The sequence below is a fragment of the Vipera berus genome (genome assembly GCF_964194415.1).
Source record: "Vipera berus genome assembly, chromosome: 1".
Taxonomy (NCBI): Eukaryota; Metazoa; Chordata; class Lepidosauria; order Squamata; family Viperidae; genus Vipera; species Vipera berus.
Genome location: NC_138202.1, coordinates 351,123,088 through 351,136,503, shown reverse-complemented (window position 1 = coordinate 351,136,503; position 13,416 = coordinate 351,123,088). Strand labels below are relative to the sequence as shown.

The window sequence follows — 13,416 nt, the reverse complement described above, 5'->3', positions numbered from 1 at the left end:
CCGACTTTGCTGACGTGTTCAGCGAGTCAGAGGCGGACCAATTACCCCCGCACAGGCCCTACGACTGCTCCATTGACCTAGTCCCTGATGCGCCTCTCCCAGTGGGGCGTTTGTACTCCATGTCGGAGCCCGAGTTGGCCGCATTGCGGGACTTCCTGACAAAGAACTTGGCTCGTGGATTCATCCGGCCCTCGTCCTCGCCAGTGTCTGCGCCCGTGCTCTTCGTCAAAAAGAAGTCGGGCGAGTTACGGCTTTGCTGTGACTACCGGAAACTCAACGCTATCACGGTGCGTAACCGCTACCCGCTGCCCCTCATCCCCGAGCTCTTGGACCGACTCCGGGAGGCTAAGATCTTCACGAAACTGGACCTGCGTGGAGCTTACAACCTCGTCAGGGTTCGGCCGGGTGATGAGTGGAAGACAGCGTTTGGTACTCGCTATGGACATTTCGAGTACACGGTGATGCCGTTTGGCCTGACCAACGCCCCCGCTGTGTTTCAGCATTTTATGAATGACATCTTTCGGGATCTGTTGGACCAGTTTGTTGTGATTTACCTGGACGACATCCTGATTTACTCCCCGTCGCGTGAAGCGCATCATCGGCATCTCCGTCAGGTCCTGCAGCGCCTCCGGAAACATCGGCTGTTTGCCAAGTTGGAGAAGTGCCAGTTCTACCAGGTGACCATTGATTTCTTGGGCCACCGCATTTCTCCCGAGGGCATCGCCATGGATCCAAGTAAAGTTGAGTCGTTGCAGAGTTGGCAACCCCCGCGTCGCGTGAAGGATGTTCAGCGACTTCTTGGATTTGCCAACTACTATCGGACATTCATCCCTGGCTTTGCTGCCTTGACAGCCCCCATCACCCGGCTCCTGCAGAAGAAGACTCGGTTCCAGTGGAACGCCCCCGAACAACAGGCGTTCCAAGCTTTGAAGGACGCCTTCATGAAGGAGCCCATCTTGAAGCATCCTGACCCGCAACGGCCGTTTGTCGTGGAGGCGGACGCCTCCGACATTGCCATTGGGGCCGTGTTACTCCAGGCAGCGACGCCCAACGGTACCCTTTTCCCTTGCGCGTATCACTCTCGGAAATTGAATCCCTCGGAGCGCAACTATACCATCTGGGAGAAGGAGCTGCTGGCCATCAAGGCGGCGTTCGAGGCTTGGAGGCATCATCTGGAGGGGGCGCGGCATCAAATCGAGGTCCGGACGGACCACAAGAATCTGGAAAGCCTGCAGACCGCTCGGAATTTGAATCAACGCCAGATCCGGTGGTCCCTCTTCTTTGCGAGGTTTGACTTCCGGGTGCGGTACATAACAAGCGGGCACAACCAGAGAGCGGATGCTCTGTCCAGGAAGCCCGAGTACACCCGAGTGGAAGACAAGCTTCCGCCCAGGACAGTGATCCCCGTCGAGTCTTTTGCTGCGGTACGGGAGCCGGTGGATATACGGGCTCGGATCCGGGAGGCGCAGCAGCAGGAGGCGTGGGTGGCTCAGCGGAAGGAAGAGGTGGGGCCAGATTCGCCTTGGTCGGTCACGGATGGACTCCTGTATTATCGTGACCGGCTCTATGTTCCAGGAGGGCCACTCAGGGGACTCGTCCTCAGCCAATGTCATGATAACCCGGCTGCGGGGCATTTTGGCCTGTTCAAGACTCTGAACCTGGTCTCCCGTACTTTCTGGTGGCCCCGAGTCCGACACGATGTCCAGTCTTATGTCACCTCCTGCGTCCCATGCAGGCAGGCCAAGTCAGCGACAGGGGCCCCGCCTGGTTTACTGCAGCCTTTGCCAACGCCCAAGAGACCCTGGGGGGCTGTGTCCATGGACTTTCTGACGGATCTACCCCCATCCTCCGGCTTCACGACAGTGTTTGTGGTGGTGGACATGTTGACCAAGATGGCGCACTTCATCCCCTGTCGCGGCTTACCGTCAGCTCGCGCCACTAGTCGCATGTTCGTCCAACAGGTGTTCCGGCTGCACGGCCTTCCCGACAGGGTCGTCTCCGATAGGGGGGCCCAGTTTACAGCCCGCTTCTGGCAGGAGTTGATGCGGGCGTTGGACATTAAGGTTTGCCTCTCGTCCGCGCATCATCCTCAGACCGACGGGGGTACCGAGAAGGTCATCGGCATCTTAGAGCAGTATCTGCGCTGCTATGTTAACCTGCAGCAGGACAACTGGGTGGACTATTTGGCCATAGCCGAGTTTGCCTTTAATAACTCGCAACACACCTCCACGCAGATGACACCGTTCTTGGCCAACGTGGGTTATCACCCCAGGTTCTTCCCTCTTTCTCCCGTGGACTCACCGGAGCCGGCAGCGAACGAATTCATGGCGGAGTTACAGGCGATCCATCGGTTGGTGCGACGGCAGCTGGAGAAGGCCAAGGCCGACTACAAGAGGTTCGCCGATCGGTCGAGAAGGGATACGCCTCCACTATCAGTGGGGGATCGGGTCTGGCTGTCCACCAGGAACCTACCATCCACTCGGCCGGCGAGGAAGCTGGACCACCGTTACCTTGGACCGTTCCCAGTCGAGGCCGTCATCAACCCGGTCGCCTATCGTTTAACTCTGCCACGTTCCCTGCGCGTGCACCCCGTCTTCCATCGGTCCTTGTTGGTCCCCGAACAACCGGCCTGTCCACTTCGCCAAGCGGAACCTCCCCCATCAGGAACTCGTGATGGAGGCAGCACCCCCGAGTACGAGGTCGCCAGCATCAGGGATTCCCGCTGGCTGAAAGGTCGCTTCCAGTACCTGATCGAGTGGAAAGGGTACGGGCCGGAGGACTTCACATGGGAAGACGCGACCGCCGTTCATGCCCCTGCGTTGGTGACTGCTTTTCACGAACAGTTCCCATCCCGACCGCATCCGGATCGGCAGACCCGAGGGAAGGGCCCTGCGGTGCGGGATAGTGTTGTGACTCAGGGCCAGCCTGTGGGTCCGACAGCCGGGTCCGATGTATCGGAGGACTCAGATGTGGGGGAGGAGGGAAACGAACCGGCTGATGATGATTTGGAGGCTTTGCAGAGTCCTCAGCCGGGGACCTCTTCTCAGCTGTGTGAGCCCGAGAGTGCGGAGGATGATGACCCACAGCTGGCCCTGTTCAAGGACGCCCGACGTAGGAGGCAGACGAGCAGGGACAAACAAAGAAAGACTATGGGACTCCTCGGGAGGAGGCACAGGGAGACCACGCCCTGAGCTCTCTATAAAAGAAGTGTTTGGGGAGGGGCTGGTTGCTGAAAGCAACTTTTCCGCTTGAGAAGACAAGCTCTTGTGTTTTTGTTAACTGCGTAATTAAATCTTGGCAGAAGCCTTTTAGCCTTGGACGCTTTCCAGACTCTTCTCTTAATTAGGGGTTGCGAGAAGAGGGCTGGTTCAGAACACTGAGCCAGCCAGGCTGAGGAGGAAGGGAGAGGTTTCCACGCTGAGCCATGCTGGCTCAGGAATTCTGGGAGTTGAAGTCCACGAGTCATAAAAGAGCCAAGTTTGCCTACCCCTGGTATAGCACGAACATTAGCACAAGAAATGTTTTATGACATTTTGTATTATGTCATAAACTGTTTGGTGGTCATTTCAGTGCCATGAAGTGTTTTATAAAATTTGCCAAATTTCAACTCCAGGGGAGTCAGGGGTCCCACATTTTAGACCCGTTCTGTAAGTTAACCTGTTTGGGGGTACCTTGGTTCAAAAATTGTTGTGCTGTTTCTCCCGATTAAAGATGAGAGAGACGAGAGTTTTAATGGCACGTAGACAATGTGCATAAAAGTAGTGCTATGCTAATATCTGTTGTATCCATAGGATGGTGTCAGAAAGAGAAGAGGGCAGATGTGGTGTCATAATGCAAACCCCACACCTTTTGAACAGACAGGGTTTGCAACACCATTACACCGCCATATTGCCTTTTTTTGACCCTTCCCCTCTCTTCCAGTGAATGTCACTCATCAAGATTGATGGTTTTTCAGATTGAAAGTCATAGTTTTGATGCAGTAGAGGAAATCCCGTTTTGGAAGATTCCTGCATGTGAAAACAAACCAATAAATCCATCCATGCCCTCTGAGCTTGGTTGTTTTCTTGCAGACATTTCATTACTCAACTGGGTAACATCATCGGTACTAGAAAGGAATGGGATTTGCTCTCGGTTTATATTCTAGTGCAGGGGTCGTCAAACCTGGCCTTTTTATGACTTGTGGACTTCAACTCCCAGAATTCCTCAGCCAGGCATACTGGCTGAGGAATTCTGGGAGTTGAAGTCCACAAGTCATAAAAGGGCCAATTTTGAAGATCCCTGTTCTAGTGGCCTGGTATTGTTTACTTCTTGATTGTTGGTCTGAAAACAACCAGGCTCACACAAGGACTCCTCATCTCAACCCTGAGTTACAAATACTTTCCTTTATTAAATATTTCATTGCTTCTAGATAGGAGCTCATAGAGCTTGTGTGATTTCCCCCAACTAAACCTAGTCCATCCTCAAGCAAGCTTTATCCGGTGGCTTTGTGGGTTATACATTTTGACTTTTTAGTTCTCTACAGCTAAATATTTCTTTGATGTATACTATTGAATTACTAAAAAGAGTGAGAACTTGAGAATTGTGAACATCGGCCCATTTTTCCCCATATATTCTTTCTTTTAGAAATTCCTGCTACTCCACAAATAACGCAGCCTCCTGAAACTACGGAAAGTACTAAGTAAGCCTCTTTTTATTTGTCTCCTGTATTTTCCTGTACGTGCAGTATTTGATTTACAACCAGCCGTTTAGCCACCATTCAAAATTACAACAGCGCTGAAAAAAGTGATTTATGAATGTAATTGCCAGGCTCAATTACAGTAATAGGTCGAGGACTGTAAATGTAATATATGGAGGCTCTTACAAATTCCAGTACAAGGACAAAATCAGTTGTATGGTGCCTCCTAGTGGTCAGCAGCAAATATAACAACATTCTTTTTTCAGTTCTAAATATTTGATCTGGGTACCTGATTTGCCAGATGCTACAGCCAGCTGTACTGAGACAACCTTACTCAAAATCCTTTTAATGAGATATCTTTAACCCTGTACTTAACTTACCTTGCTCGGATAGGAAAGGTACCCTGTGGAAAGAGGGTTTCATGGCTTATAGTGGAGGAACCCCATTTAATCCAAAGTCCTGTGTTTACTATAGCCTAATTCAGGGGTCTTCAAAGTTGGCCCTTTTATGACTTGTGGACTTCAACTCCCAGAATTCCTCAGCCAGCATGCCTGGCTGAGGAATTCTGGGAGTTGAAGTCCACAAGTCATAAAAGGGTCAACTTTGAAGACCCCTGGCCTAATTAGAAAAAAAAAACACACCAACTTTCTGCATGCAATACGTTCTGGCCAGAATGATTGGATCTTCCTAGTAACACTTGCTGAGAGGGCAGGAAAGAAAAGAGGAGAGAAAAATGGCCTTCAAGAGTAAAAAAAACCTATACCTATTGTAGCAAGGTTGTGTTATACATCCTGCATAAATAAAGCTCTCAAAAGTGTACAAATACATAGCACACGTATCAACCTTACCAGCACTGGAACCACTCTACTGAATTGTCTTCTCAGTTCTGAGTTTCCTCCTCCTGTAACTCATCTGCTGCAGCATTATCTTGATACAATATTTAAAATGAATTCTTCCGCAACATGAGTCTGAATGGAGTTGACAGCACGGACATTCAAAGAATAATGATGATCTTGCTCGATCAGTTCATGCATTCTGTCTTCTTCTTCTTCTTCTCTCCAGCAATGCTGAGGTGCCCTTAGAGACTGATGGAGTTGAAGAACGGGACACAGAGGTAAATTCCCACTTGCTAGCAGTCCTCCCTCCTAGCACTGATGATGTTACCTAGTTTGGGTAATGAAATGTCTGCAAGAAAACAACCAAGCTCAGTGAGCACCAAGGACCCTTCCTTTCAGCCTGAGCTACAATTAATCTACTTTGTTGATTATAGCTCGTTTGGTGAATATGTAGGTAACCATGAAAGCTGAACATAAGAGGCATAGGAAATGACCTAGGGAAGAGCAGTGTTTTTCAACCTGAGGAATTCTGGGAGTTGAAGTCCACATATCTTAAAAGATTGAGGAACCCTGGGATAAAGAATAGCCCAAGTAGATTTGGTTGCACAGTTGGTTCCATTTGGGGAAAATGTGGTGGGATTCCAAGCCTGGTGTGTTCATCATCACTGCAATTGTTCCCCCTTTCTTCCCAAGCATGTGGACGACCAAGAACAAAACAAGTTGGAAGCTGAGGATGATGAAGATGAGATTGACGACCTGCCAACCCGGCGATCACGATGGCGGGGGATGATCTCACGCAAGGCTAGCCAAACCAGCGTCTACTTGCAGGAATGGGACATTCCCTTTGAGCAGATTGAACTGGGTGACCCTATTGGCCAAGGACGGTGGGGCAAGGTGTACCGGGGGAGGTGGCATGGCGAGGTAGCCATCCGTTTGCTGCAGATAGACGGGAACAACCAGGATCACCTGAAACTCTTCAAGAAAGAAGTGATGAACTACCGGCAAACCAGGCACGAGAATGTGGTGCTTTTTATGGGTGCTTGCATGAACCCCCCGCATCTAGCAATCATTACCAGGTAAGGATCATCATCTTGGTCGATCTCAGGCCTTTTCAATTTGTATGGCCACCATCTCGTCATCATGCCAGAAACAATTAGAAAATGTAACCCAACAAGAGCAACAAAGGATAGGATTTTAATTGTAATATATTTTCTGAGTTATGAGCCATCTGAGTCATTGACTCATGGGTGGCTATAGAGAATGAATGAATGAATGAATGAATGAATGAATGAATGAATGAATGAATGAATGAATGAACATTCATGTCCTCCCCAGCCTACCTCTGACAAGCAGACTCGATGGGGGAAGCCAGATTTTCTTAATGACTGCGTGATTCACTTAACAATTAGAGTGATTTGCAGTTGCACCATGGCAAAAAAAGATAGCGAAATCAGATGTAACTCACTTAACAATCACTTTATTTAGCAATGGAAATTTTGGTCCCAATTGTCATGATAAGTCAAGGAAATGCTTCAGTGAAATGTATGAATTCAGTTTAACTATGGTTAGTTTTCATCAGACATAGCAGCTTAGATGTTGTATATTGGGTTTAAGTTAAAGGTGGGTTAGTAGCAATGCCAGTCACCGTACAAACATTTTGTATAGCGACCTTCAAAAAACAAGGAGGAAGAAGGAGTTTTGCTCATGAGCCATTTTCCAGCCAAGATTTGATAAAAATGTTACTACTGTTCTATATCCAGCTATGCTGAGTTTTTAGGAGCTTGTGTTAATTTCTGTGATATATGAGTCTTCCTTGAGACGTGAAAGCCTGAAGTGCTGAATATGCTCATGAAAAGAACCTGTAATATCTTTTGCAAACTCAGAAAAGCTAGTTTTCCCTGATTTTTTAAAAAAGGGAAATAATTGGGTTGCAGTTAAAAAAAGAGATACAAAGAAAGCAATATACAAAATCAAATCAAATTAAAAGAAAAATGGTAACATGTACTTGCCCAACAACTTAGTTGTAAAATTGTAATACCAAAATGAAAACAATAAATTTTTTTTAAAAATGTACAGACTAAGCTGATATACACCTAAATGTGTTGCATATTTAATCATTTAATGGCAATATACCAAACTACAGATAAAAATGTATCAGTGCTTGCAAAATGTTATGCAATCTATGCTGAAAGGAATTCTATTGTGTTATTACTTTGGGTTAATGATAATGGAATTTCTAGTTTTTAAAAAATAATTGTTGCAGTGTGCCAGTGTTAAGTACTTATCATAAGCCAACTGGAGATTTTCTTTTAGGTCTGTATATTTTTAAGGTATAATTTTACTTCCATAGTGAGTGGTTGCAATAGCAATTTGCTTTGAAATCTTTTAAAATGTAGAATTGTGAGAATATCATCCATGATGTATTCTACTGGCATAGTTAAACTGGCATAGTTTTATGTTGGGGGGGCAAGCTGTGTTTTCATGGTGAACATGGCTAGTTAGCTTTGATGTGTCAGGGTGAAGGTATATATTGGAATTGTATGAAACAGGCTGTGTAGAGGTCAAAATTAGAAGGGGGAAAAAGTCACTCAGCGCTTGTGTGGGCACAAAAATATCATTGCTCAACATCTCCTTAACTCAAGAATCTTCTTCTGGATTGTATTCCAGCTGCAGACGGCAGCTGGGCATCCCCAGGAAAAGACATAGCTTCTTTAAGGAGTTGCTTAGCCCTGTCCTCCAACTCATTTTTCCTCCCATCCCTCTGACGTGTAAAGGTAGCCCTCAACTTATGACCCTTCCTCTAATGGCGATTTCAGGTTATGACGGCCTCAGAAAAAGTGACTTATGATCCAACCTCAAACATATGACCGTTGCACCGCCTTCCTGCTTCCCTGATCACAATTTGGGCACTTGGCAACTGGCTGGCATTTACAATAGTTGCAGCATCTTGCAATCACCTGGTTGTGATTGGCCACCTTCCTAGCAGGCTTCCGACAAGCAGAGTCACCTGGGGAAGCTGCATTCACTTTATGACCGTGTGATTCACGTAACTACTATGTGATCTTTTTTTAAACAACCATGGTAAAACGATCATCTGAGGAAGATTGCTAAGCACATTGATTTGTGCTTTAGATTGTAAGCCGCCCTGAGTCTTCGAAGAAGGGCGGGATATAAATGGGATTAAAAAAAAAAGATGAGCAGTTCAAAAATGCGATAGGTAGAGAGAGAGAGAGAGAGAAAGAGAGAGATAGAAATAGATAGAGATAGATAGATAGATAGATAGATAGATAGATAGATAGATAGATAGATAGATAGATAGATAGATAGATAGATAGAGGGCTTTTTTTGTCATAGAATGCTCAGAACGGAGTTCCGGCACCTTTTTTTGGATGGAACCTTGTAGGGTAGGCAAGGCGGGTTGTATGACATGTGTGAGTTCCGGCACCTTTTTGTTTTACAAAAAAAGCACTGGATAGATAGATAGATAGATAGATAGATAGATAGATAGATAGATAGATAGATAGATAGATAGATAGATAGATAGATAGATAGATAGATAGATATAGATATAGATAGATAGATAGATAGATAGATAGATAGATAGATAGATAGATAGATAGATAGAGATATAGATAAATACAGACAGACAGACAGAGACAGACAATAAAATCAGTCATATATGATCATTCACTGAATAAACACATCACTTGGCAACCGAAATTCCAGTCCTAGTTGCGGTCATAAGTCGAGAACTACCTGTACCGTTTCTACAGTAGATGCCAATTGTTGTTAAGCTTTCTAATGTATTTTGCCTGCCTTTGTTCCTTAGTTTCTGCAAAGGAAGGACGCTTCACTCAGTAGTCAGGGATCCTAAAACACCTCTGGACATCAACAAGACCAGGCAAATAGCTCAGGAGATTATTAAGGTAAGAAGGAGTCTGCAGAGGGATTTGTGTTGAGTGTCTTCTGAATAAGGCACCTGCTCTTCCTAGGCTTCATTCCGGCGGAGGAGAGCAGTTTCACTGCGCTGGACTCCAATTGTAAAAGAGTCTCCGGATTTTATTTAGATACATTAAAAGTTTTTTTTATTTTCCCAATTGCTTTCTCCTTTTACACAGTATTTATTCAAGGCAGTTTATCCCAACCTAATGACTACAGTGCTGGCTGGGATATTCTGGGAGTTGAAGTACACATATCTTAAATTGGTTAAGGTTGGGAAAAAAACACTAATTTAAGGCTATTTTCTCTCCCTTGAATCTCCTGAGCAGAATCATAACCCTGACCCAAGCCAGAAGACTTATTCATTGGCCTCAAACCTAGATATGTATTCATGATTCTTGGCTGTGGCGAGGTCTTAAAATAATGTGAATCACAGATCTGCTGCTTGCTGGGGACCTTCAAAACAAACAACCATTGAATCATTGTTTAGGTATTTCATCACTGTGCTAAGCTAAAGCCATTTAACCCTGTTTTGGTAATTGATAATAAATAATCAAATAAATATAATAAAATAAATCTGAATTCACAGACAAAGCTATTAACTGTGGTTTACAGCGACTAACGTCACACAATTTGCTAAGCACCACAACTCACCTGTGTAATGAATCAGTTGAGTGGATTTTGAATAGGCACTGAAGCAAGATTGAAACAATTGTATGTTTTTTCTGTTTAACACCAAGCAGGATCGAAACAATTTTATATTTTTCTGTTTTAACGTTTTTTTTCCTCCCATGCATACACATGTGTATGATTATTATTATTTTTTCACCCTAGGGCATGGGGTACCTTCATGCAAAAGGGATCGTGCACAAAGATCTCAAATCCAAGAACATTTTCTATGAAAATGGAAAGGTGGTGATCACTGACTTTGGCCTGTTTGGAATTTCTGGCGTGGTTCAAGAAGGAAGGTGGGTTTCTTATGATTGTTGGTTTCTCTTAGCTGTCAGGTTCAAAATCTGCATCTCTGATTTAGCTGTGGAATCCAGAATCCATCCGACAAAGTATAGGTAGTCTCTGATCAGTCACTTAGCAACTGTTTGAAGTTACAGTGGACCCCCAAAAAGGAATTTATGGCCTGGATTTAAGGTTCCAGTTTCCATACATATACACACTGCAGCCACATGAGTGTATTTTGGTTTCTGCAGCCAGCCCACATTTATAGCTGTTTGTGGTGCCCCATGGACACATAACCACAATTTACTATGTTTTTGTCAGAAATTAGCATTTGCTTCTAGTTTCCAGCAAAAAAAGGGGGTTGGGAGGGGTTTTGTCTTTTTAAAAAATGTATTGTAAAACTTTTCAATTAAAAAAAATGTGGATCTTCTCAGTGATAGGGTCTCATAATGATGACATTTCTATCTAATCAGAATGGAGCTGGAAGGGATCTTGGAGATCTTCCAGTGAATAGTCCAAGCAGGAGACCTTATACCATTTCAGACAAGTGGCTGTCCAGTCTCTTCTTAAAAATCTCCAGTGGTGAACCATCCACAGCTTCTGATGGCAAGCTGTTCCACTGGTTAATTGTTCTCACTGATGGGAATGTTCTCCTTGATTCCAGGTTGCTTCTCTCCTTGATTAGTTTCCATCCATTTTTTCTTGTCCTGCCCTCTGGTGCTTTGGAAAATAAGTTGACTCCCTCTTCTTTGTGGAAGCCCCCCAAATACTGGAATACTGCTATCATGTCATATCATATCACCATATCATGTGCTATCATAGCATAGAAATAGAAATTCCCCAGTGCTTTTTTGATTCTCCTGGATTTAAATCTCAGTTTTACTGCTTTCAAATTTACAGCCTGGTCTTATGATATGACTAGGTTTTTTTTAAAATCTGATGTACTTGGTTATTGTATTACTGGAAAGCCACTGCATTCCAACAGACATAAAATGCTGATACACGTGTGTGACGTGCAACGAGTCATATATTTTAAATTTTCTATGAGATGCGGCTAACTTTATAGCTTGCTTTTGACTCGTCATCTGATTGCTGCAGCCAATGACGTTTTCCCCAGACTGTTGGTTTCCAGCTCGCTGCCAAGAAAGAACAAGATATACTTGTTTTGGTTGAAAACAGCCTTCTGTATTTTCAGGCTCATAATTTGGACCAAATAAGGACTGTCTTAAGTGCCACTGATTCAATGCAAAGACTGTTAGCCCCTGTTTCAAACCCTCTTGTTGAATTCAATGGGATCCATGCCCCTTCAGTTATAGATCCAAGTAAAGAAGTTGCTATCAAAGTGCTTAGCTTTAAGTGAAACATGCTTAATTTTCTTTGCAGGGCTAAAATTCACTATTGGAATAAATTTTTTAAGACTTGGAATTCAAACAGATAGACACATTTCAGGAATGGGAGTGTTAGGGGCTACATAGGATTTACACAGGCACCTGAATTAGGCACGATAAGAATTTTACTCCTGTCAATGGATACTTAAAGTAATGGATGTAGCTGAAATGGCAAAAGTTTCAGCATATTTGAAAGAACAGTCACAAGAAAAATATATTTTGGAATGGAAAAGATGGATTGATTATATTCAGAACAAATATGGGACTAAAAAGTTTCAAATAGCATATGAATATTTTTTACAATTATAGAAGTGTTATTATAATTACTTTAGTTTTGTTATAAGGGAGTTAAAGGGTGGAAAGTTTGTTAATGTTGTAATAGATATTTAGCATATGCTTGCTGTCAGAATCCATTTATATCACATTTCATAAATGTATAGGTAGAACAATGTGCTTATTCTGGGGATTCTGCCATCTCTCCGGAAGGGGGCGGGGAGAGGTCAGACTTTAGGCATCTTCAAACAACAGGGAACATTTGAACAAAAAAGGAAGCAATAACCATAAAACCAAGGAGAGTTCCCTTTCCCATGGAAGGGCCTGACATCTGACCAAATGGATGAGGGGAGGGGCTGAAATGGGAATGCTTAATATAGGATTGAAATGTAACTTTGTCAGATTCCGTCTTGTATTGCCACAATCGATTCCATCCTAGTAAACATTTTCCTTTTGGACTAAACTTGCATCCAAGAGTTCTTATTTCCTAAGATATGGATTGAGGTGGGTCCTGACACTTGCATAAGATTGCTATATGTAATACCCTGTATTCTGCTTTGGGAAGTCCGGGGGGGGGGGAGGGAAGGGGGGAGGGTTGATGGGGAGGGGGGGTTATTATTAAAAATTTTGTAAAACTTTTCAATTTTAAAAAAAAGAATTTTACTCCTGTCTTAGAGAGAGATATTTTAACCTTTGCAAAGGAGCTTCTATGTCCATCTGAAAATACAAATCACCAAGTCATTCGGGCAAAGGAAAAAGCATTTATTAAGGGGTGGGGGTGGGGCGAGGTGTTCCTGCCTTTTTATAGAGTATGTACAGAAACAAATATACATAGATTCTGTATATGTGATACTTCAGTAAGCAAACGATCAAACAGGAAAAGATACTAATTGCATGTGAAGTTAGAACAATAGAAAACATTGATTCTAGATAACATTCCACAAGTGACAAATTTATGGGTCACATTACCCTCTCCCAGCTAGATTTTCATCTTTCTTGAAAGTATTCAAGGACTTTCCGAAAAAACTGTCTATTGTGTAGTGTAGCTCCTAAGAAAGCAAGTTCTCGCACACCAAAGAAATGGCCTTGGCCAAGAAGGAAAAAACGTGCTTTCTTAAATTTGAAAAAACAGAGGCCCAGACTACCATGTTAAAAATGCTAATGTCATCTTTTAAAATGCTGATATTAAAGCCTAAAATTTGAGGCAACACTATCCAGCATCTTAAGAAGCAAAAGTCAGAATATTGTCCAGTGTTTCTACCCTACAGATGACCTGACCATCTGCTCTTGTCCTCAATGGATTTTTCTTTCTATGCCATCAATGCATCATTTTAACTTTTTGGCTGATCAG

General features: G+C 44.0%; 1 protein-coding gene across 1 annotated transcript in view; it reads left to right on the top strand.

Moving 5' to 3' along the window:
* KSR1 (kinase suppressor of ras 1) overlaps window positions 1–13,416 on the top strand; it is a 206,949-nt gene that overhangs the window by 177,481 nt on the left and 16,052 nt on the right. Inside the window, exons 12-16 of the mRNA XM_081346632.1 lie at window positions 4,624–4,678; window positions 5,738–5,789; window positions 6,205–6,587; window positions 9,341–9,437; window positions 10,285–10,418. Of these exons, the coding sequence (XP_081202758.1) occupies window positions 4,624–4,678; window positions 5,738–5,789; window positions 6,205–6,587; window positions 9,341–9,437; window positions 10,285–10,418 (721 nt within the window). The remainder of the gene's footprint in view (window positions 1–4,623; window positions 4,679–5,737; window positions 5,790–6,204; window positions 6,588–9,340; window positions 9,438–10,284; window positions 10,419–13,416) is intronic.